This window comes from Carassius gibelio, chromosome B25, assembly GCF_023724105.1.
Source record: "Carassius gibelio isolate Cgi1373 ecotype wild population from Czech Republic chromosome B25, carGib1.2-hapl.c, whole genome shotgun sequence".
In the NCBI taxonomy this organism is placed as follows: Eukaryota; Metazoa; Chordata; class Actinopteri; order Cypriniformes; family Cyprinidae; genus Carassius; species Carassius gibelio.
Window position 1 is genome coordinate 8,633,350 of NC_068420.1, and position 26,970 is coordinate 8,660,319.

The 26,970-nt window shown below is 38.0% G+C and overlaps 1 protein-coding gene across 1 annotated transcript in view; it reads right to left on the reverse strand.

Annotated features, from left to right (window-relative positions):
• The window catches only part of LOC128013733 (low-density lipoprotein receptor-related protein 5), a 63,570-nt gene that overhangs the window by 15,251 nt on the left and 21,349 nt on the right, over nucleotides 1-26,970 (reverse strand). The window contains exons 7-10 of the mRNA XM_052596913.1: nucleotides 24,939-25,335; nucleotides 24,672-24,843; nucleotides 2,616-2,832; nucleotides 1,080-1,369 (exon numbers count right to left, since the gene is read on the reverse strand). Of these exons, the coding sequence (XP_052452873.1) occupies nucleotides 1,080-1,369; nucleotides 2,616-2,832; nucleotides 24,672-24,843; nucleotides 24,939-25,335 (1,076 nt within the window). The remainder of the gene's footprint in view (nucleotides 1-1,079; nucleotides 1,370-2,615; nucleotides 2,833-24,671; nucleotides 24,844-24,938; nucleotides 25,336-26,970) is intronic.

The window sequence follows — 26,970 nt, forward strand, 5'->3', positions numbered from 1 at the left end:
ATACATATATATATATATATACATATATATACATATATATATATATACATATATATATATATATATACATATATATATATATACATATACATACATATACATATACATACATATACATACATATACATATACATACATATATACATACATATATATATATATATACATACATACATATATACACACATATGTACACACACACACTATATTCCATAATGCTTAAGAACACACTTATTTACCTGTCACTAATTTTTTTCCAAATGCTGCTATACTCATGCATGTATCAATGTCCTGTTTATGTACCTTTAACTACTTATTGTTCGTACCTTTAAGTACCTATTTTACAGTGTGTTTTTTTTTTGTAGTATATTTGTATAAATGTGTCACCGTTGCTCCCTGATGGAACTATGTTTCGCTTTTAACAATTGCCATGCAATATGGACTTTGTAATATATAATGTTATGAAATATATAATTGTTTACATTAATTCAATTATCAGAATAAGAATAAAATGTATTAACTAACTGATTAAACACATTTGAGCATGAAATAACCTGCTAATAGAAACATCATTATCATCATTATCTGACAATGATGTTATTCATTTATATCTAATATTTAGAAATCTTAATGCTTTACATTTATTTATTCATAAAAAAACGCTAGTTAGTGCTGGTTTAGCTGGTGGAGTGGTATCGCCATACTGTTCACCAGCACAGTCTTCTAATAACCTTTGTTGTGGTTTTACAATTTAAGTTATCTTAAATGAGCAATACAAATGTCTTCATCACAAAACTGAAAAATACAGGCTGCTTTAGACCTTTCGAGGTGAAACATCTTGGACTTTTTCCCCACTGACATTTTAAATCTGAGTGCAACAGCTGCTTTGGGTTAGAAGCTGATGGCATCGTTTTATCATCCTCCAGTGCGAGGTAAAAATCGACAGCTAAACTTTTCATAATCCTTGGTTTACTTTTACTTTGATTTTAATGTACAATGGCTCACTTAAAACTTTCTTTTTTTTAGACACACTGAAGTTAAAAAGTTAAAATCACGATGGACACAAAAGTAGTCCGTACCTTGGTGATGACATCAGTCCAATAGATCCTGTTTTCCAAAACATCAAAGTCAAGTGCGGTGACCTCCTTTACCCCGGTGAGCGGGATGGGCACGTCGTTGCTGTTGGTGCCCAGAGAGATGCTGCGTATGTCAGCACGGTTGGTGAAGAGCAGGAACGCTTCTGGAACCACACAAGTGCGCAGGTCACTCAGCAACTCCAAGCCCATGGGGCAGGCGCAGCTTAGACCCTGAGGCCGATGGAAACACAGGTGACTGCAGCCGCCGTTGTTCTCCGCACAGCCGTTAGTGCCTGAACACACACAAATAGAGATCTATGGATCAGCTTCATGGACATGCATTGATCTCACAGCGATTTATTGTTGCTGTTTGAAGTCCTCCTATTAGTTTTGTGGCAGAAACCATTTTTTATTCAATGAATCTATTTATAAATTAATTATTACACAAATATAATTCTGTCAGGATCACTTTCCTCAAAATTACTGACAATTAGTATACAGTTTGGTTTGGTGGTACATGCAGCCTGTCATGAATGAGCAGGGAGAGCAGCAATAATAACCCCCAAGGGTAAACCGAACAGAATATCAGCAGATATCATTCATGTACTTAATGATATTTAAGAGTAACACATTATTCAAGATAAAAGGAGTCTGATTCAATGAGGAATATCAGAAAGCCAAGTCCTGACTGTGGCAAAAGGAGGAGCTGGGGATGGAGGAGGGTAATTTGCTCCTGAGCAAGCGAAAAAAGGGTGATAAACGGAGTCAGCCGATGCAAGCTTGACTCACGTGACCTGCCAGAACTAACGCTATATGCTTAATAAATATTTCCAAAAACAAATAATAAAAAATTATTTATATTATATCTATTGTAATTTATATGTATCAGTGTTATTTTAGTATCTTTTACACTACATACTATAATTTATTATTTCAGATATTTTTTTCTTGTTTATAATATTTTCAATATTTAATAAGGTATTCATAAATTATTTCTAAACAATTTATTAAAATGTATTATTCTAAACACTCCAACAATTTTTTTAATTATTTATATCAATATAAACAAAAATATTATTATTAAAACGATTTTTGTTCACAAGTATGAATCAATAAAAAAGAAACAATTATTTATATATAAATAATTATTAAATAAATAAAATCTAAGTAAAAAATATAAAATACCATCAAATAAATAATAATTGCATTTAGCATATTACTTATCATAATAAGTAATTTACTAAGATTTCACGGGTATCTAAAATATTTTTTTAAACAATACAAAAGGTGTTCCAGGCTTGGCATTTTTAGTCCAGATTTCTAGAAGAATCAATAATTAGCAGAGGTATTTCACAGCAACACATCTTAATACGTTTTCATGTAATTAATAAAAAAAAAGTAACTAGTACTAAAAAAGTAAGTACATTTTAAAATGTAATCCAGATTACATGTAATCAGTTACTACACAGCACTGCATACTGTTCTGATTTTCAATGTACCTTTCAGGTCAGAATAGTTTTAAAAGTAAGAAAGTCTTACCAAAGGTCTCTGAGACTTTTGTGGCTTTGAGACCCATGAGGTCAGGGAGCTGCTCGACGATGACCTCACGTGTGGTGTTGGTGATGTGAACTCTTTCGATGCTCCTCCTCTGCCAATCCGTCCAGTAGATATACTCTCCCAGCAGCGTAAAACCAAAGATATGAGGTAGTTTGTCCTCTAGAATGGTCATCCTATTAGTACCATCCACATTAATGACCTGTAAAAAAAATGTAAAATCAGTTAGGTTTTGTCCCTGGTCACCGTTCATCTTCACAGCATGAATATCTCCTTTTGTGTTTCACATAATAAAGAAAAGTAATACAATACATTAGGAAGAGAAGTTTTTATGTTTAAATGAACTAGACCTATCTCTTTAAGAAAATTGACAAATGTAGGTGGTCAGATCAAACGATTTCAATTAACAGCAGAAAACAGGAAATAAATGAACAAATCAGCCTGGATCTGTTTACGTTCGCCAAACAGCTGTACACCACATGCACCATTGGACAGATCTCCAAATACTCAGATATTTGAACTGCCATAATTGCAGTATCCTAATCCAAACCAGCTAGGATTTCCCAATTGTGGAAAAAAAAAATCCCCAACCAAATATGTAACTGCCAAAAGAGTAGCTATTTTAAGTCATTACAGAGTACGCAAGCTTGAGCATGACTCTTTGAATCTCTACGCTTAGTGTTTTTTTTTTTTCACTAAAGAAAGGCTACACAATCATTCCTATTTCAGTGAACGTGACAAAATAAGATTCCAGTCACAAGGGTTGCATTACAGGGAGGAAAATAATGCAAACTGATATAGGGAGTGGAGCCAGGACATGCCTGAATCTTAAAAAAAAAAAGAGAGAGAGAAAAGCAAGAGAAAGTGACAGATGGGAGGTTGAAACCAAGTGGGTTGCTGGGAATTGAGTTTGTTTCTGAAAAGGTTGCAATTACCGTTTCTGGAAACAGTCCTGACATTACTACTCCTCGAAATAGACGGCTTTCCATTTTTTCGCATTTAGTGAACGGGTGTCAGTTGCAGTAAATGCTACCCACCTGATCAAATACATTCTGGAAAAAGCTTGAAACGGGCGAAAAACTGCAAGGAAAAACCTCGAAAGCTACTAGCTTTATCCAGGCTTATTGCGAAGGCCCAGAACTGATCCGAGTTCAATTGCTTGCTTTCTCTTTCCAATACCAGAAAGTACTGTTTCACCACTATATATATATAAAATACATGTACTCATCATGAAGTCATTACTGGAAAGCATCCATGCTTTTTATGTTGCAAAAGCTGTTGGGAGTTTTTGACATCCTATACCTGTGCAATCAGACACTAAGAAATGCAGAAGGCTTTTTTTTTTTTTTTTTTTTTACTATTTTCAAACCGCCTGCAGCCAGATGTCTTTGTTTGCCGAAAGAAACCCATGACAGTTTACTCTATCATGTTTTCTTCCTAAATGATGAATGAGATTATAAATGCTCAAACAAGCAGGTCAAGACTGAGTGACGGGCATATTAATGCAGCATATTGTTTCTGGGTAAAGTAGCTCTCCGAACAAAGACTTCCTGTGCGCTGTCTTTCCCAACCCAGAGTTCTTCCTGTGAGGACTGGTGGAGGGGGTTTTGGGATTGGGGCGGCTGCCAGGGAGGGGTGTCCACCTGATTTATTTCTGTAATGAAGGCCTGCGGAGTGGTTGACTCTCAGTCTCAGTAAAGAAAGCAAGAAGAGAGACGGAACAGAAATAAGTGCACATTATTTTAAATTAGCACCTTCCTTTCTCAGTAATTTCAGCACTATGGTGGAATCTTGTGGGGGTTGGGAGGGAAACTGGTATATTTGCCAGCTATGAGAAAGCAAAGGCTATGTTCGAAGTCGCATATGACCATACTATGTGCAGTATTTTAGCAGAACGCATTATGTATACTGTGAAAAAAACCCAGATAACATACTAATTTAGCAAAAAATATTAAATTCAGAGCAGAACCAACTGCATCAAGTACACGCTTAATGAACATAAAATAAAGCAGAATCAACTGCATCAAGTACACGCTTAATGAACATAAAATAAAGCAGAATCAACTGCATCAAGTACACGCTTAATAAACATAAAATAAAGCAGAATCAACTGCATTATGTACATGCTTAATAAACATAAAATAAAGCAGAATCAACTGCATCAAGTACACGCTTAATAAACATAAAATAAAGCAGAATCAACTGCATTATGTACATGCTTAATAAACATAAAATAAAGCAGAATCAACTGCATCAAGTACACGCTTAATAAACATAAAATAAAGCAGAATCAACTGCATTATGTACATGCTTAATAAACATAAAAAAAGCAGAATCAACTGCATTGTAGATGCTTAATAAACATAAAATAATATATATATTAAATTTTTATCTTGACCTCAACATTTAACAATACATTATATAAACAAAACTGGATTCAAAATCTAAAATAATTATTATTTCTAAAATAAACAAGTAATGAGGTCAAGCAGAACCAAAACCTTAAATTTTATATTCCATATCATCTCACACACTGTAACAAATATCAGATTATATTCCCTAAATAAACATGAAATTATGTTAAAATATGCTTAAATAATCATATTCATGTACAAGATGAAATGTGGATGCAACTTTCTCAACTAAACATGAAATTAAGTCATCAAACATTTATTTCATATTGCACACTGCTTAAGAGTAATAATAATAAAAGTTAACTTTTCCACACTGTGTACATATACTGCTTTTTGATACACAGTATATATACTAGACCTGTTCATGTAGTTCACACTACATTTATATTGCATACTGAACACAAATCACAGATGATTTCTTTAACAGAGAAGGAGGTGTTTTGGTACTTGGAGAAGGGAAAGAGATGTGAAAGGAAGTTGAAGCTGTTGTGAAAGCCTCCTCTTTCCTCACAGTTTGAGACAGTGGAGGCGCTGACACTCTGGAGGAATGCTAACAGACACAGACAGTGGGCTGAAACCACAATGGTACATTTTTCTTACACTCCTCCTAACACATAGATGTCTCAAGGGTTTAAACCGGGCGCCTTCCTGCGGGATGCAGACTTTTCTCAACCCTGGAGAAAAGGTTAGAGGCCTACAGCACTGCAGAAGCATGAAGAGATTGGCCAGAACTTACGCCATTGCTATATCACAGTACCACCACAATACAATTTTTCCTAAGGAGGTGATATGAACATGCGTTTCAAGCTGCCTTCTGTCTTCTGAAAAGGCCACGACAGGGTTTTCAACGGAGGAGGGGTCCCGGACTACAAAAGTGTTCGGTTTTTCCCACCTCCTTCACAAAGCCGTTGACACATGACGTGACAAAATGGTGTTTCTATGGCAGCAATGCAGAGCAGAGACACAAAACACACCCATGGACCTTCCTGGAGGCCTGTCATGCATCTTGTGCGGTACCAAAAATGCTAAAAAATATTAAGCACCACAACTGATAACAAAATAAATGATTCATGAACACCAAATCATCATATTAGAATGAATGAAAGGTCATGTGACACTGAAGACCGGAGTAATGATGTTGAAAAATCAGGTTTGTTGTTGCAGGAATAAATAATATTTTAAAATCTTTAAAAAGAGAATGCAGTTATTTTAAATTAGAAAAATATTTTACATTTTAACAGCTTTTACTGCATTTTTGATCAAATAAATGCAGCCTCATTAAGCAAAATAGACTTCTTTCAAAAAATACTACTAACCTGATTCTTCCTTTTTAAAGGGTTACTCCACCCCAAAATGAACATTTTGTCATGAATTCCTTACGCCCATGTCGTTCCAAACCCGTAAAAGCTTTGTTCGTCTTCAGAACTCAATTTAAGATATTCTGGATGAAAACCAGGAGGCTTGAGACTGCCCCATTAACTGCAAAGTAAATTAGTCTGTCGAGGTCCAGAAAAGTATGAAAAGCATAGTCAGAATAGTCTATCTGCCATCAGTGGTTCAACAATAATGTTATGAAGCAACGAGAATACTTTCTGTATGCGAAAAAAATAATGACTTTATTAAACAATTCGTCTCCTCTCTGTCTCTCATCACCGTAGCGCCATTTTGGAGATTATGAGCTGAACACAGGCATTGTATGCTCTTCTGTCAGCCGCACCACAAGAATGCGCTAATTTCTTTCAAATCAAAAACGCAGCTGACACAGAAGAACATACGCTGTCTGCGTTTAGAGTAGAGTAGCACTTGTTGTTTGTCATTTCTCTGATCACAAATGCAGACATGGTTTTATGTTTATGTTTATAATCAGTAATTATGATCCCACTGGATGCAAAAACTGCCTTGTTTGTAAAGGGTTTTATTGTTTTTGTCCTGTCATGCCGGTGTTCTGACCAGGATATGCCATAACATTATATGTTGATGGGCGTAACATTTCCGTCAGATGCTTGAAACATTTGACCAATCACAACGCACTGTATAGCTGGCCAATCAGAGCACACCTCACTTTTCAGAATGATGAGCCTTGTAAAAATGTATGCATTTCAGAAAGCGGGGCATAGAGGAAAATCATTAATATACGTTATATGGAAAATAATGTGTTTACACCAAATACAGAAAATAAATGTTTCTTTTTAGCAACATCATATGACCCCTTTAACATCTGTAAAAAACTTTGTAGGACACACAATCTTATAAACAGTGTTGGGGAGTAACTAGTTACATGTAACATAGTTACGTAAATACAAAATAAATGTAACTGTATTTGGTTACAGTTACTGAGAAAAAATGAAAATATTAACAATTAGCCTACAAAGGGGGATAACATCTAAATATGTTCACACACATACAGATTTCATTGATTTGTTCCTCAAATTGCAATGACTGCTCTAATGGGACACCAATATGACACACCAATGTTTCAGGAGTTTAGGACAGAATAGGCCATGGTTATTTGATTATTTGAGTATTTAACCTCAGAATGATCTCAAAGTAAAAAAAAAAGAGGTGTTAAAACTGATTTTGTGGTGGCTGTGTTCTAAAATGATATTTGTATAATTTTAATTAAAGTGATAAAGGATTTTGAATGTTTGGCAGGAATCAGTGTTTAAAACTACTTTAAGGTTAACCATGCCTGGTTCAGATGTTTGACTGAAATGAATAATAAAGCAATAAAGTAATTGAAATAGTTACATTACTTAAATTTTAAATAGGATAACTTGCGTGACTACTACATTTCCAAAGTTACCTTCCCAACACTGCTTTTAAGGTTTAGGCCTGCATGGTTTTAAACGTACATTGTTTTCTCAAGCTTCAGAACAAAAAAAGCAAGGTTTGGCCCAATTTTCCCATAGCCGCCTTTAAATGAAATAGGAATTCTTTCCACTTGTGTAATCAGGAGTTTTATTGGATGGCATACCTTGCCGACATCTGTTTCCCCTTTTCTGAACAGCATTGGACATTGTTCCTCTCGCACTGACCCCTCCTGTCCACTCCACCACTGCATCCCAGCAGCATTCCTCAAATCCCGTTCTACAAACTCAAACTAGCAAGCTCGTTTCTGCGGGAGTTGAGTGAAAGGGAAAGGGTGGAGTGCTACAAATCTAATTTCAATGATCTCTAGCAAAATGATACATGTTCGTTCAAATTCAAGTTCAAGTATGCAGCTGATTCCTTTAGAACCCCAGCAAAGTATCTGGAGTATTTCTGGAGTGTTTAAGCAGAATGGGACAGTGAATTGAGGGGAAACTGACTGGGGGAAGGTGAGGCCCATAGAAACGCATGGCTGCCAGTACACACAGAGGCTGTGTGTGTTTAAGGAGCGGCCAGCTGCCGAATCCCCTTTAGAACCCAGCAAACACAGGAAGGTCTCTGTAGGTCACCCAAACACACAAAAGCAGGCACTGGGGGGACTGAAGACTGAGATTTTAGATACAATGCTAAAAACTAGCAGTATATAGAACACTAACAGCGTAGCTCAATGCACTTGCTGTGTAGCTAACAGGAATGAAAAAGTGCAAAAATAACTAAATCAAGTGGTTAAATAAAAATTATTCTTAATATTTTTGAAAATATATCTATTAGTAATTACATACCGATAAACTGAAAAAAAAAACGAATAAATTGCACATTATTTATAATAAAAATTAGTGGTGGACCAATATGTGTTTTTTGACAGCAAATGCCGATATCTTGGAAAGCTGGGGAGTCAGTAGCCGATATAAAGCTGATTTTTTTAATTATTAATATTAATATTTAAGAAATTTGAAATCATTTGACAATGGATTAAAAAATAAATGTGTAAAAGAAACATGCTTATACTTAAGATTACAGTATTTTTCACAAATAAAAAATATTTAATAAAAATATAATTAAAAAGTAAGTAAACATTGTAACCAACAGGGGACTCAGTATTCTGGGAAGGTTGTGTGCACTGGGAATCATATTTTTCAAATAAAGCCGAGGTAATGGTCATTTTACATACAGCACAGAGTGAAAATTACATGAATATGACAGTGGGCAAATGCATAAAGCACATTATAATTTGAAATCACAAGTGTTTAGTTTAATGCATTCGATTCACCCGGACTGACCATCACGCAGAGAACACGAGATCTCACATATGTATTCGACTAAGTTTGCAAGGTTTGTGAAATTAAATGTTAATTAGTCATTCAAAGATTTGTTTAAATTATATAAATGCATATTTGCTTTATTCTGACACCAAACAAGAAAGTATTATAATGCTTCCCTTTTTATTACTAATAGGCCTAATATAAAAGCAATCGTTATAATACTTTCTGTGTACATTAATTTCTTTGTTTAACAGTTCTATCTGAATATTAGACAGACTTCTATCCGTGTTAGACAGAACTGTTAATGACGACGACAAACAAGTGAGAGAGAGTGTTAGCACTGTGCATGCTCAATTACGTTTCTTTCTGCGCTGTCAAAATAAACGTCCCGCCTCAAACACATCGGCCAAGCAGAAAAACTTATTGGCCAATGGCGGTATTTTAAAAATATCGGCCGATATATCGGCCTTGGCAATATATCGGTCAACCACTAATAAAATTGTTATTATGTATAAATACATATGATAAAAATATTAGTGTACAAATATTAAGCAGTAGTTTTCAACATGGATAATAATAATAAATGTTTCTCAAACAGCAAATCAGTATTTTTAAATAAATGAAAGATCATGTGACGCTGAAGACTGGTGTAAAGATGCTGCAAATTCAGCTTTACATCACAAGAATAAATTACATTTTAAAATATATTCAAACTGAAAACAGTAATTTACTGTTTTTACTGATTTTTAAATAAAATTGATGCAGCCTTGTTGAGCAAAAGAGATGGAAATCTTAAAATGAAACCCAAACTTTTGAATCAGTTGTGTGTGTATGCTAAATAATTAAAAGAATATATACATATATATATATATATACATATATATACATATATATTTTTATTTTTATTTTTTATAAAATCATAAAAAAGACCTTTGTGGTAATTTAAATATATTTCACACTTCTAAATTCACAGTCTGGCTAATAAATTGTACCACAAAAACCTGCACTTTGATAGACCTCCTGTCAGCAGAAGTCTTTCTTCTGGCCTTCAGAAATGCTATTCATTTTTTAGAGAGACAATTAGACATGGCCATCGAAACTGAAAGGAGGGTGTGCCTTTTTTCTCTGACTGCCTTTTTTCATTTCACCAAGACTTATGTGCTGAGAAAACAGAGTGCAAACCCTAATTTTGATGAGGAAAAACATAAAAAGTACACAACAAAGACCCCCAAAAAAAGTCTCATCAATAACGACAAAAAAGTCAAGACGCTGAGTTTTTTTTCTTTAAAGCCAGATTGTAAAGAGTGTCCTGGCACCAGGGTGCCAAGCAAATTCAATATGAAGGCAAACGAGGTGACAGCATGGCCTCCGAAAACACAGAGCCATTGAAAAGAGAGAAGGACACAACAGAATTAAATGAAGGCTGAGCTCATCAAAAAAACATTTCTATGTATAATACAGAAATGCTAAACTCATAAAGGCTGTTTAACAGGATTATCAGGATTGCTTTTTGTAGCTTCCATGGTGCGAGTGTCCGTAAAAAGTCACTTACAGTAAGTACAAAACGTTTCACTCAATGCCAAAATGTTCAGCAAGAGAGCTTGCAAGCTGTATTAACAGAATAAAATGCATAAAATGATAAGTATATATTTATTAACAGAGGGAATTAACAGAAAACTATTTCAAAATCTATTTTTCTATTTATAAAATGTAACATTTTACAAAAAGTAGTTTACCAATAAAAAATGAACTTACTTTATTTATTAAATTACTAATTTTGCATTAACATTAAATATATTTATATACATATTATATATTTTGATTATTATGTGTCAAACAAGACCCTATCACTCATAGCAACATATCATTTGACAAACCATATCACGTGTCAAAGCAATTGGTCGATGTACGTGAAGCCTTGTAACATAGAATATACACATCCACAATATAAAATCCTGCAAAATATCCTCCCTTTCCTGCGTGAGCTTTGAAACATCAAACAATTTCACCTGAGGTTTGGCCAGCTCTTCTGACAGGCCGACTCAGCTGTGGATGATATTATCTTTTTTTATCTGTTTGCTTGTGTAGGCCAAGAACAGCACAGCTCTAATTCAAACAGAATGATCGGCCGCTGCTTCTCTCTTTTTTTTTTTTTTAAACCCAAGAGTCCAAATCCTCATGCTTCTCCGTTCTGCTTGGCGCTGCGTCTGCACTTCCTCTTGACTTTGATCGAGCTCGTGGAGACAAGCGCTGAGAAAGTTCCCGATGAGAAGCGCTGGTGGATCAAAAAGTGAATGAAAGATGCGACTTGACGGTTGTGAAATTGCACAAATATTGACTCGTGTTCCTGCAGGTCATCTGCTCACTGACGGATCCCACGGACTACTGGAGCCCTGAGAGGGAAGTTATCATTCCCATGGCCTCAACTGACAGTTTACAACAGATATCAGCATGTTAAACAGTCAGTCTCCAATATTTATTATAAGAGCCACATTTGAGACCTTTTCAGGATGTCTTGAGAGATAAAAGCGAAATTAAAATGATATACTAAATATTTTATCTTGCCAAATAAGCGGTCTGAACACACGCAAAAAAAAACAGACCAATGTAAACAGAAATGTAAATTAAGTTACCGGGCCCTATTTTAACGATCTGAAACGCAAGTGTCAAAGCGCGAAGCGCAAGTAACTTTATGGGCGGGTCTCGACGCTGTTGCTATTTTCCCGGCGGGATAAATGGCTCTTGCGCCCGGCGCAAATCTAAAATGGGTTGGTCTGAAGTAGCTTCATTATTCATAGGTGTGGTTTGGGCGTAACGTGAAATAAACCAATCAGAGCGTCATCCAACATTCCCTTTAAAAGCAGGTGCGCAAGTTCCATTATGGATTGCTATTATTATGGCGTATTTACCAGGCGCACGCCAGGAGCGGTTCACAGCCGAGGAGACTGATGTTCTTGTAAGAGCAATGAAAGACAGAGAAGTTGTGTTGTATGGGGATGGGAGAAACCCACCCAAAATAGCGTCGGTTAAACAGGCGTGGGAGGAAATAGCCACAATTGTTTCATCGATTTTTTTTTCCTGGTTCTTGACGGACAAACCAATTTGTCAGATGTCCTTATATACATATATGACCTCAAACAGGTCTGATCCTTAATTACTACAATTAGCCTGAATAATTTGTAAGCTAGATTTATGCCTATTTTTTCACATCTTCGTGGCACACCACAATGATTTCCGTCATCTCATGTGTTAATATTTTTTTTAAGTGTAACAATTTATGATTTGCAAAAATAACTGTTGCATCTGTGTAGATTACATGAGCAAAGTGTATGCGCGTTGTGCACGCTATACATTGTGGTCAAGCATGCGCCCTTAAAATAGCATAATGATCAATGCGCAACGCGCCACTGACTTTAGACTAGGTTTTTTCTGGTCAGTGGCGCAATTGTTTAATGGAACAGCAAAATAGCACCAGGGATTGTTTGCGCCGGAACACGCCTCCTTTTTTGCGCTGAACCGCCCAGGGAGCGCAAGTTCATTCACTAGTTTAGCGACGTGCTTCTGTGGAGGGAAAAGCGCGCTTTGCGCAGGTGCAAAATAGGAATGACACATGCGTCGGTGTACAAAGTCAATTGCGCTGGGTGCAAGATAGGGCCCACCATGTCAATTAGCATGTAAAACACTAGTTTCATTTAGTCTGCAACACTTTCAATTTGGATGTAATGCCATTGAATCTTGCTGGCACCATCCCTGGATTTAAGGAGACGTGTAGACCAACCTAGCAAAAATGCTGGTATCCTGTTTACTCGATTCATAAACAGGCCAACATAAGTAAACACACCAACATCCGGTGGCTATCTGACATGGCTTTCAGAAGGCCAATGCTTCTTTGGGAGGGAAAAATAATAATATTTGAAAAAAAAACTCACACGCCCAGACTCGGGGAGTGGAGCTCTTATGTTTTGACAAAGAGCAGTAAGATGAGAAGTTCAGACAGTAGAGACGCAAGTATTCATCTTACCTAAACTGCCATAAATGCTACATTTAAATTTACATAAATGTGACCGCAATTAAAAATCAATAATATTCTCTTTGCTTACACAAAAAAAGTAGTGAAATTTAACCTCTCCGGTTTCATAAAAAATATTGTCATTTGTGTTTCAATGATCGGTCTTAAAGGGATAGTCCACATAGAATTTTTTTTTGAAATTCTGTCATAACCTAAACTTTCTTACCCTCATGTCGTTCTAAACCCGCAAGACCTGCACACAGAAAGTATTCTCGTAGTTTCATAAAATTAAGGTTGAACCACTGATGTCGCATGGCCTATTTTAACGATAGTCTCTTACAAATTATTTGGGCATTGAACGTGATAGTAGCGTTGCAGTCTAAGCAGGGCCAGAAAGCTCTTGGATATCATCAAAAACATCTTAATATTTGTTCCAAAGATGAACGAAGGCCTTACAGAATTGAAATGAGGGTGAGTAATTAATGACATAATTTTTTTTTTTGGAGGGGGGGTGAATTAGTGTAGCGGAGTGTCTTTCGTTAATAGACCGTGGATCACTTTCACAAACCCCTGTGAAGCACCACCCAGACTGAAAGCAATGTTCTTTGACTCACATAAGCTTTAAATGTTCCCACCCTGATTTGTCTACAGTAGTATGCTGCTCCACCTGGGACAGCCAAAGGTTTGTCTAACCCGACCAGTAAGCTACAAGTTGAAATGGTGTCTCAATTGGATTTAAATTCGGAAACAATGTGTTTTCTCTGGGGTACATATGGGATGCATTGCGAGCTGACAGCTGCCGGTGACTGCTCACCACAACACTACTGCAAAAAAATAAAAAAACTGGGACAACCGCTGCTGTATTAAGTTAATAATCTGTGAACATCTCCAGAACAGGAGCGGAGAGCTGGGCGTCTTTCCCCTTCACTACCCTCCCGCTGACAGATGTGGGACAGTGGCGAACATCCCTCAGGAAATGAGATGGATTGTGGTGGCAATAACAGAGCTACAGGACAGGAAGGACTAGCAGCGCTGAGTGAAACCAGGCCGTGGGTGCCAGACGCTACAATTTCACAAGTCTCACTTGTAGTGTGAGAAAAATAGAGAAAGAGGATCCGCATCCGAATAGCACGAAGCACTCATATAACATTTCTAGCGCAATAATGAGAAGTGATAATAAACAGCATTTTATAGTTGACAAAACAACTGATAGATTGACTTTGAGTTTTAAACCTCTTAGTGTTGCATAAAAGCTTAGAAACTGGGCTTTATAATGTTTACAAGCAGTCTGATCAAATCTTAACTCAGGGAACGATTCAAAATATTCACTCACAAATTATGATAATCATCATAGCAGAAGGCAATAACAAAGATTAAATTATGTCATGTCACATATTGTTAAAACAATTAGAGACTGGAAACGGCAGAGACTGACACAGGAGAAAGAACTGTTGAATTAAGTCAATGTTATTGTTTTCTTTGCGCAGAAAATGTAACATGGACTATATTTTAACGATATATATTTCTTACTACCTTTCTGGGCCTTGAACGTGATAGTAGCGTTTGTCGTAAAAATATCTTAATTTGTGTTATGAATTATATGAATGAAGGTCTTACGGGTTTGGAACGACATGAGAGTGAGTAAATAATGACAGAATTAAAATTTTTGTGTGAACTATGCCTTCAATATATTGTGAACATCTAGAAGAAAAGCAAGAGATTTTGGATTTTGGTCCAAAGAGCCAAAACCATCATGGAGGTCTACAAGGTGATGTTATAATAAGTATGGATGCCACAACACTGTAAACCTAACACTGTGCTCTAAACAAATGATAATGGTTCCTTTTCAAGGGAAACCGACTTGATGGTCTTTTAAATGTAACCATTAAAGCATTTCGTGCACACGCAACCATCTATTCTTCTAATTCATCACGCTTAAAAGCAATTTTGAGTGTTTCTGAAGTCTGTCAAAGCCCTGCTGGCCTGTAAAAATCTTACGTTTGAGCGTATTTGTTTTCTCAAACAAAATTACTCAAAAACTGCACGAGTGAAAGAATTGCTGGATAGTGTGCACGGCGCTGGCCACAGGAGTTGGAAAATATTACGAAAGTCAGGTGTCTTTTATACCCCTATAATTCAAGTGAAACCGTGTATCCTTGGAGCCTGGAACATCAAAGTTTAAGACCTCATGGTGAAACAGCCAGCAACAGCAACAAACTGTTACCAGGCAATTAACTATAGTGCTGTTTGGCTTGGACTACCGCTGGCTGGATTTGGCCCGCACAGAGGCGCAAACTTGCAATTCTGTTGCATTTGAGCGAATTCTAGTGAGAAAACTAGAGCAGAGACCAGACGCTGTACCTACGTCATGGGCACTGGCTGTATGTCACAGTTTTACAGAATAAGACATACTGTATGTTTATGTGTGTAACGGAGTAGTGCATAATATTCTATTCAAACGTACTATAATATGCCTCCTTCCTGCCCAGGAAGGAAGTTCTCTGGATGTCTGCCAGACTTGTATGGGACATCCATCACCTGTACGAACCGCATGTAAGCGGAGCTGCATTTGAAGCTCGCAGCCTCTTCAAAGCAGCTTATTCTACCACTACCATCCGAATCAAAACAGCCCTCGCTCTGATGGGCCTTGGATGTGCCGCTAACTCATAGACAAAGGAGCTATCATTAGCATGGCCAATGTTTTAGCGAGAGGCCCCTCGCTGGAAAAACCCTGCGCAAATCAAGTTTCACGGCTCCTGTCGGCCACAATGTCCCAGGGCCATTGGTGCAAATGCTTTGGGGGGACTTTAGAGAAAAGCATTATTGATCCTCTTCACACTTATGGTTTTTTTGCCAGCATCCATCAGCAGACCAGCCCTCGGCCACCTCACATCGTTCCGCTGCAAATAAAGCCCTCTTTCAAGCTGTTGCTTTGCATTGTCACAGTGTTGCCATACTGAAGGGCCATCAAAATGCACTTTAGGATTCATTGTAGTCAAATGGCTTCATTGAAAGGAAAATTAAGACTTTTAGGAAAGGGAAAAAGGCACGAATGTAGCTATTAAGCAATGTGAATCGACAGAATACAGAATAAATATACTGAAAAATAAACACATAAAATAAAAAAATACAAAGGGCTGACTGGTATACATCATGTATCTATAATTTTTCAGATTTTATTTTAAATCTATTTGTAAAAATAAAATATGTAGGGATGCACCGATCATGATTTTTCATGGCCGATTCCGATACTGATTTTTTCCCAAGCAAACTGCCCAATCGAGATTTTTATTGACAAGCTAACTGCCCGATTCTACAAGAAAGAAGGAAAGTATGCATAAACCAGATGTTTATTTGGTATTTAATAGGCCAAACTGGCTTTTGGTTTTGAAAACAATAACTGTAACCATATACATATATACACATATACACATACACATATACACCGTAATTCCTCAAATAAAAACCGGTAGTCAAATAAACGCCGGGCTTCTTAGAGTGGCCGGGAGCATGGTCAACACAGACAAATAAAGGCCTGTCTTAAATAAAGGCCGGTGGAATATTTGTGCAGGAGAGCCAGATAACAAACGTACATGCCCACTGCCGGAGCGTTTTTCATTCTCGAGTCAAGAACCGGTTGCATCGGTTTTCGGATCACCAGTACACTGAACCGAGAACCGTTTCTGTCGGACGCGTCCGATTCGAGAACCGAGGAATTGATGATACTGTGCATGCGTGATTCAGCGTGAAGCAGACTGACACAGAGCGCGTCTGAACCGAACTGATTCTTCTGGTGATTGATTCTGAACTGATTCTGTGCTAATGTTATGATCTCTGTCCACTGGAACGCTATCACTTTTAATTTAAAATGGGTTATTTAAAACAATTACTTATCAAAAAGATGGAATTAGAAATAAAAGCCTGCCTCTAATAAAAAGCCTGCTTCAAATAAAAGCCTGTTACCTTCTGGAGTTCAAGTTAATAAAGGCCTTAACATGTTATTAAGGACACACCACCATATGCAAACCTTAGCATAAAATAAATAAATACATTTTTTTAACAAGAACATTGGGATCTGCATTTGCAATAATCAGTCCCTGTAACATTCAATGGTTCTGATTTTTTTTTTTTTTGCAATATGAGTAAAGGAATTCTTTAGTTAAATGTATATGTATAAAATGTAGTTAGAAATGTTAGACCCTGCTTTAAAGGTTCACAGTTTGAGTGTACAATTGTGGCATACAATGTCATAACATTTTGATCTGAACAAAATTACATCAATGAAAAAATAAAGTTCTTGCAGGATTCCTGAAGAAAACTAAATTTGTCTTTATGTTCCGTGTGGAATCACAGAGACAGCAACGCGAGCACAGCCCCAACTGCAAAAAATACCCCATTCACGAGATAAAGCTGCAGCCACCACGCGACAATCCTACCGCACCACTGGATACAAACTAAAACGAAATCTTTATCTGAAATTTTACAAATACCGATATTCTGTTTTTGAGAATTATTGGATTGCCAAACAAAATATCACAATACTCACGTGTAACTATATTTTCTTACACCCGTAATATACATACATACTTATTAAAATAAAGTGCTGTCAAATGATTAATCACGTTTTATCACATCCATAATAAAAGTTTTTGTTTACATAATATATTTGTGTACTGTGTATATTTATTGTGCATATGTAAATACACACACATGGTGTGCACGTGTATATATGCACGTGTATGCATAAATATACACAGGACACGCTCAAAAAAAAACTTATATTTTGGATGCAATTAATACAAACATATATTTATTTAAATATTTATTGATTAAATGCCAGCAATAACAGTTAAAGCAAACTACCCAATGATGATGTCCTCTTCAAACAAGTGTACAAACTGTTTCCCTCAACAATATTTACATCTCTGCTTGAGACGACCCTAAAAAAAAGCCCTCCTGTTTTGCGCAAGCTCTGCTTCACTCTGTTGTACATATTTGTCTTTATGGGAACCCAGAGGGCACCCATGGCACTTCGCAATCAGGGTCACAAAAGACTCTGTGAAAGCAGAATCTACATAATTGCCCCACAAAGCAGGGGACTTTCTACACCAGGGACGGCACATCAGTCAAATGAGTTATCTTAAACATCTCTACACTGAGGGGGTGAATAGAGGGGGTCTGCGGTGACTTCTAAAGGGTTCAAAGGGGTGTGGGGTGAATGAGGGGGTGAGTTTGACTGCTCCGAAAAGAGGTGAAAACACACGGCTAGAGCGACAGAAATGAAAGCCCCACAATTCCCATACTGTTTAAGGAAAAAACATTCCAGTGCGAACGCCAGTAATCAAGCCTCCTTTTCAGACGTATGGGACCTGAGATGAAAGGGGATGTTTTTGGCACTCATTCAAAATGCTCTTTCGTCATTTAAGAGAACAGGCTGTGAACCTGAAGCACCAGTTAAAGCTTGAATTGTGAAGGTGAGGACATGTCAGGTGGTTAAACACAAAAGCAAATGTCCATCTATGTAGTGAAACGTAAGGATAAAAAAATTTTTTAGTGGCCATTTACACCATTCAAGTAATAGTTGACCATTAAAATAAAGTTTTTGTCATCATTTACTCACATCCACAAATTCTGGAGACTGTGGAGGTCTATGCACTTACAGTAGCTTGAGACCGAAGCTTTTAAGCTACAGAAAGAAGGCAAAAGCATGATAAAAGTATGATTCATGCACTATATACCAAGTCTTATGAAGTCATACAAAAGCTTTCTGTGAGAAACAGAATAATATTTAGATTATTATTTACAGATAATCTTCAGTGAGCAGTTAAAGAGCCAGTAAGATGAAAATTCTAAGCTTCCTATCACTGTTTATAAGTCCTGTACATTAGGTTTAAATCCATCCAAGGTTAAAAAACATTGTCATTTTGTCAAAATATCATTTAAAAATTACCTCAATTCTCAGAGATCCCCAAACGGTTCGCGCGAAGCTGTTCAAAAGATTCAGTTTCCTTAAACCCCACCTTTCGGTAGCATACTGTGTTCTGATTGGTCAACTGACATAGTCAGGTTTGATTGGTTGTTCCGCACACACCTCTACAGTAAACTACGCGTTAGCATCTTTTTGGGGTGAATTATGTCTTATTCCTCTCACCGCGAAGCAAACCGTAAAATAAAAAACTTGAACAGTCTCGCTGCTTTTTCTTCTGTGTGGGTGTATTCAAGCCGCGCACTTCAGTTTGAATCTGAATAGCGTGTTCAGTGCGGGGGCGTGGTCACATTAGATATAACGAAGGGAGACATGAAAAACAGACATTGCGTTGTTTTCATATGGATTACTTTATCACAGAATATCTGTTTTCGGCAGCACTTGTTTTAAAGTAGACATGTCAAGCTTTCTATAGATATCTCTCTCATGTCTCTTCGTTGAGTATTCATGGAGTTACACTTCATTTTAATGACGTGTTTGTACATGACGATCAGCGCAGACAGGCTGCAGACAGCACACATGATAAGACGCTCGGGAGAAAACAGACACATAACTTCATAATCATACTTCGCGTTGTGATTCGGAGATGCTCGTTGGTCTAAATAAAGTTGGTAATGAACCCTCTTTTATGGCCAAATGCTTTGAAAATCCCGCTGTACTCACCGAGATTAGAAAAGCAGTCATCAGTGAAATGTTGTGAAGACAACAAAAGGGATTTGTTGTACTGCTCTGGTATTGTGGTGAAAACAAATTTTAGCCATTGGTTCTTCTGATCTTCATTCTTTGGCAGTGAAAATAAAACAAACTTGCCTTTACAATTAAAAACACACTGTCTCCTCGACATGATGCTCTCACACCAACCAGAGCGTCTGTGTGGGGGGGTGGGGCAGGTCAGAGTTCAGTTTCTCCCAACACGGTAGGCGGAGATTATTATGCAAAGTGCTCCTAGTGACGTACATAGAGATGGCCAAAGATTTGGAATCTATAACGACTCGTTTCAGCGATTCAGAGTCGACTCCTTACTTTAAAAGCCAATAACTTTATAAATAATGTGCAAAGTAATTGAACCAATTTACACAGATGGACAGCTACATCATACACTGTAATACAGGTAATTTTTGATTTCCCATCTGTGTGGCCCTTTAACTGCTGGAATGCTGAGTAAAGTAAAATCAAGAATTTAATCGTTCTGATTTATGAACAAATCATTGTGACAAAAGCAAAGTCTCTGAAATGGGACACAGCTTTAAAAGGGTTTGTTCACCCCAAAATAAAGAAATTTCTGTCTTTAATCACTCACCCTCAAGAAACAATATTGCAGTTATTTTGCTGTCTATGGAGGGTCAGAGAGCTCTCAGTTTAATAAACAATATCTTAATTTGTGTTCCGAAGGTCTTACAGGTTTGAAACTACATGAGGGTGAGTAAATAATAACAGATTTTTTCATTTTTGTGTTAAGTATCCCTTTAATATATTCAAGATTTTCAGAGAATAATGACTAAATATTGGTATGTTTCTCCTACAGCTATCAAATGTTTACAGAAGACTTGGAAGTGGCGCTTTTGCATCTTTATTGGTGTTCAAAGCTCCCTTCTCTCTTCATTTCTAATTGCGTGAAAAGTGCCCAGTCAATTCTTAATTTCTCCTGAAATCTTGTGTGCCACAGAAAGAAAAACTGCGCATTTCATAATGTCTCTGTTAATACTACCATTATTTCAGAAAAAGGAAGTAAATCGTAAGGAAAAAGAAAAACATTCAATTGTGGGTAAATTATCCCTATAAAACCAAATATGACAGCCATATACAATAAAATAAAAACTCTGTCAAGCCTAAAAATCATGTCTCAAAAACAGGCTGGAGAAACTGCTACATGGTCCTTTCACAAACATGAAAAATTAACAATGGAAATGTCCTCAGCCCCAAATGCAATTCAACTTTTCAAGGAGGAAGGTAAAAAAAAGCCCCTTTCAGACAAGGCCTATCACCAGCCGTGTTAAAGGGGGAAAAAAAGCAAGAAGGCAACAGGGAGGGAGGAGGGCCCGAAAGCCTCCATTCCTCTATTTATAACCATTCAGGCAGTGAGCAGCCACATTCCAAATGCCAGAAGGCACTTTTCAAAACTCCTCATTTAAAACTTAATGTTGTTTTCAGCTCCTAAAAAAAGAGCCGCCCTCCCTCACACCCACCATCGACCGAAAGGAACCAAGCGGGTAAAAAAAAAAAGGCAAACAGTAACATGTAAATGTGACTCTGTTTGGAGGCAGTCCAGAATCGGCCTTTTCAAAATAAAAAGGGCAGCTGAAATGAGGTAAGCGTGCATCAGTATGCAAAAAAGAAAATCTTTAATGAGAAATTACTGACGGCTGGGCCGTGCTGCAACTCCGCCGATTAGCACTTCAAGGGCTTTTCTTCCTTTCAGAGGGTAAGTGGGCAAGCTAAAGAATGGCCTCCGCCTTCATTAAGGTGAATCTGAAGAACCCTTGTGAGAAAGGAGAACAGAACACACTTGTCAGCTGCTGGGAGGCTGGGGAATGCAGCGCAGCCACCCAAAAAGTGCATCTGGTGCAGGGGTGGGGTGGGGTGCGTGGATGGAGGAGGACCTCCGCGAGATTTTGCCTCTATTCTGTGCAGCTTTTGTTCTGGACTAGGCAGGGGGTCAGCTCTGAACACATGACCACAGAGCTTCCCTCCTCAGCCGGGCAGGAGAAAAGAGAGACACTTCCAAAGGAACAGTAAAATCACAAATTAGGCTTTTTAATATCTCAATTGTTTCTCCTACATGGTAATGAGATTAAATGGAGAGCAAATGAATTAAATCTTGTGCTGAACAAATTTTTCTCTTTAGAAAACGACCCTGTCCTTTTTAGAGTTTCAGAATTGGTCTCGATGCACAAAATGCCATCGATGAGCAACCAGGTGAGACACCGGCAACAATCCTCAAAAAAAGTTGCCAGGCAAAATTGCTCAAAAAGTTACCCAGTGTATCATCAGCCTCGAACTGTGTTCAGATCTGCCAAAAATGTCAGTATTTCACATCAGATACTTGATGATATCAAATCATCTGACAAATTGTCTCAATTGTTTTCATTTTTTGGATTTTACACTAAGAAGAATCATTTAAGACAAAGTTGATAGAGCAATAACAATGCTCCTCTGGGTGATAATCTCAACCGGACAGAACAACCACAAATGAGATCTCCTCAATGTCGCTATTGTATATTGGCAAAATATTCTATTGGCTAAATGTTTCTGAGTTATAGCAATGGGAGGAAATAAACAGTAAATGGAGATTTGTGCTTGCATCTTGAACGTCGCACCAGTTTTCTCACATGTCTCTAGTTTCAGGGAAGTTTCAGAGAATTATCTGAGCTATGCTATATAGGTTCAGTTTACAGCAACAAATATCTTCGTAACTATTTTTATTTCTCCCCAGGAATTTTAGGGAGAAACATCTGAGACAAGATTGTAACTCAATGAAATACAATTGATCTCTTCATTAAATGTCATTAAGTATGAAAGAACAAACCTTTGACCGACACTGTTCCTGGGTCAAAAATATAGCTGGTTGGCTGAACTGACTACAAAACCTACGATGCAAATGTTCCAAAGCCCACCTTCTTCTACAACTCTCTCTTGAGGAAAAGGTGAGGACGCTGTCAGTCAATGACAAGGTTTTTGCTAAAACCAGTTTTGATATGAGCAAACATACAATTGCTAGAAAGTATTTTTTTTCTCTATAGGAAAGACAGCTTTAAAACAGAGTCCCAGTGCTCAGTAGTCCTCCATTGGGATGTTTGGGGGAGGATTATTCTGTTGCACGTGGACTTTAATGAGAATCTGGCCTTTTACCGAGCTGGATCTGTCAGCAGGAGTGCCCTAATCCTCAACTCATTCAGCCCGACTTTAACACAGGAAAACGTTCCTCCCTTTAACGGCCACAGAAAACACCTCTGCATCTCAAAGAGAGAGTAAAGCAGATTGCACACAAACAGGGACTCGTGCAGAGACGTGGTGGTTTTTTAGGCCACCCTTGCCCTGCTGTTCACCCTTGGCCTGCCTGTCCTACTGCCCCTTCTCTTTAAACGCCACAGCAGGGAACCTGGCAGATTTATAAAAAAGCCCTGGGTTACAAACAGGTTAGTTGTGATGGGATTTTGCTAGCTGTGACTGTCCGCAAACTCACTGGGAGTTCAGTGCATCAGTAAATAATACCTACCCTTTAAATACACAGTTTGACAGCTCTTACCTAAACTTGCCACACATCTAGGTTAACAGGTTTATGAACCTAGACAACACAAGATCAACTGTATTATTATGCAGTTCTAGTTACAATCCATAACATTCATAAATTGTCCAATTCGTAAACATTAGTCAATGCATTAGGTCCTTTACAGCCTTTATTAATATTCTACAAGTCTACTATTATATAAGTCTACAAATAAAAAACACACACAGAAAAGAAGAAAATCTGTCTGCCTTTCAGAGAGTATTAGTCGAAGTATAGCAAGATATTGGGAGAGCCAGGTTTGGAAAGGTTGTTGAGAGTCAGCGTGAGAAGAAAAGCAAACGAGCACAGGAAAATAAGAGGGGGATGTTTCCTTAGCATCTTTTGTGTTTACACGACAGGCTTTCAGGGATACTGACTGAAAGAAAAACCTCTGTATTATGACACCCAGGGACCTGTGCCTACAGGTAGCGGACTAATTACACAATGCCAAAACCATGAAAACGCCCAGACCACGAAGCCTGTGCCACAAAAGAACAGACTTTGAGGAAACAAAAACAGATGTGGAAAAAATTAAGACAGAATAAATCAAGACATTTGGTCTGAGGCCTGAGTTAGAACACAAGACCAGAAAATAATCCATGTAAAAATGAAACGGATATACTTGAGGTTTCACAATGGTTAATCTTCAAACAAAAACAAAAGTACGTGAACTGACCGGATGTCTGGTGTCCCTTTTATTTTTTAGATTACACAGTCAGTATCAGATTCCAGAAACACTTAACACTGAACAGCTTGATAAACTTCAATGTCAATGAAGAATGTGCACTCAATACACTCTAGACTCTCACGGCTATCGCAAGACTCTTTTCCAAACTGCAATTTTGCTCACTGGAGGAAGGGGGCGCTATTCAAATGGTTGTTTTGAAAAAAAAAAAACATTTTTTGATCATTTGGAGAAATGCCCTCCAAAAGTCCATTAGTGAAATGTACATATGATGATCACTTCAGAGAAGTACTTGAAGGACTAACTGCTCACTTTCGACAAAGAATTCGCCCTTGTACTCTCCAGCAGTCCTCAGGTCCCCTCTCATTACTCCACATACTCAGACTATTCAATCAGCACCAAAGCTTGAGTCTCAATTCAGCTCTTGTCGAGCATGGAACGCAATAAAATTTCACAGCTACTCGTATATGCTTCTGGTGAAAGGAAATGTAATGAGCAAACATTGCAACAAGGTTACAGCACCTTAAGAGCAAAATGTTAGTTGACTTACCTCGATTTTGTCCGTTTTGGCATCACCCCAGTAAAGCTTTCCTGCGACGTAGTCAATGGCCAAACCATTGGGCCAACCAAGGGAGGTGTTGAGCAGCACAACCCTGTCCGTTCCATCCAGGTTTGCTCGTTCGATCTTGGGCATCTCTCCCCAGTCAGTCCAGTACATGTATCTGCATAACAGCAACAAGGGGGAAGGTAAACTACATGCTAATACAGAAGGAATTCCCTTAGAGATTATTGAAATTAAGTACATTAATTTCCATACCCGTTTATGGGATCTAACACGATGGCTCGTGGTTCATCCAGGTTTTCAGATATGAGGATGCGTCGAGAAGTGCCGTTGAGTCTAGTCACCTCAATGCGATCAGTGCCAGTGTCCGTCCAGTAGAGGTTGCGCGCCACCCAGTCCACCGCAATTCCATCAGGATGGTTGATTTCATTGGTGACCAAAGTCTGGGCATCACTTCCGTCTATTCGGGCACGGCGGATGGCCTTCACCTCATCATCCGTCCAGTAGACGTATCCTTCCACTGGGTCATAATCAATGGCAATTGCGTGCCGTATGTCACTGACTTGTAAGACGATGTCCGTGAAGTCAGGTAAATCCAGGGATATCCGCCGAAGGTCAGTGCGGCGAGCCAGTAGAAGCACCTGTTCTGCCCCTGGTAATAAGATTGAGATTTTCTTATAAGGTTGAGAACAACAAAGACATCTGCTACTGCAAAAGATTCATTACGGACCAGAGATCATCTGGCCTTTGACCTGCACTGTCTACTTCTATTAGGAAAGCAGTAACTCAAAAGTATCTCACAAAAAGCTGTACAAATACATGTATTAAGACTACTACCATGCCTAGGGCATAGATTCAACTTGTCAAAGAAAAGTGAGTCTGACAGTAGCAATTAGTAGCATGAATTGCAGAGTTGTCCCTACAGACGGTGCACTGCAAGATTGCATTGCTCCATTACAAAAACCCCATGCCAGGTTTAAATACCAACAGCAGAATCTGTCTAGACCCAATCTGTGGAAGCAATTAGGTCCAACCTTGTCCTTATTTAATCTCTCTTTGTAACCGAGCACGCTCCAGTACCCACAACACCAGCTGCGGTCCACGGCACCCAATAAGTAGTGACATCCATCAGTGCTGACACCAATAAGAAAAGGAAAAAACAGCTCCTCTAGGGTTTCTTGGGCTTTTTTTTCGACTTCTTTTGGTTTTAATTTGTCCTCCGTTCTGCCTTGCATGTTATCAAAGTAAGTGGACGTCTGACTAAACCAAAACAAATGCCTTCAATTTAGCCATCCAAGCTAAACAAGTATGAGGTGTGGACGTTTGCTCATGCTAATCCTTTGTCCTACTGGAGCCACTCGTGCCCTTGCATTGCAGCTAATGAAAGTCCAGTACAATGGGCTATTGTTTGTTCTGATTAGTTGTAAACTTTTCTGGAGAGTTGCTTAATCCTGAGGTCAATGGGAATATGTTTCATTTGGCCAGACAACCTCCCCTGTCCTCTTCTAATGCAACACTGGACAGCTCCATGTTTCAATTGCGCCACTGGAATGAATGCCTGAAGAATGCTTCTCATTGTTTCCTGGCCTGGGAATACACTGCCTCCAATCTGAAGGAGTTATAAATTCAAGTAGAAAGGCAGAGCAACTTGGGAAGGGGTGAATGTATTTTTTCCTAATAAAAGAGCAGTCTGTCATTAACAGGCTGGGTGCACAGATACAATGGTCAAGTCTGTTCTGGAGAGGCTGGGAAATAAAAAAAAACCTCAAGCAAGCCGGGGGGGGGAAGCCTGATTTTAGAGAAGCTCTTAATGCTTAATGTACGTCCTCATTAAGAATAAAAAGGACAACTGCATTCAAATTAGTCAAATGCATTTTGAACAAGAAAAGTCCTTTTTGGACATACTAATATGCAGAAATATTTCTGTCGTCCACAATTTACATTGCTACAATTACTACACAACCCAAAAATTTTCACCAACAATTTCCAATACTTATTTTTATTAAAAGTGACATTTTTTATTTGAAGGGATCATGCTCAAGATTTTATCTAATGCAATGACTTCTCCAGACCTGGCAAATAACATTTTTTAATTCCTTGGTATTCCCAAGGACCCCCTAATGACTACCAATTTAAAAACCAGCAAAGGGGCATTCCTTAAGGAGATGAGGGAATGTATACAAACCACTGAGTAATTCAAACAAACTGAACTGGACCTTAACACACAAACACTGGACTGACCCTGTCAGCCCCTAAAAGGCGACCTTGACATGGGACCACCAAAGGT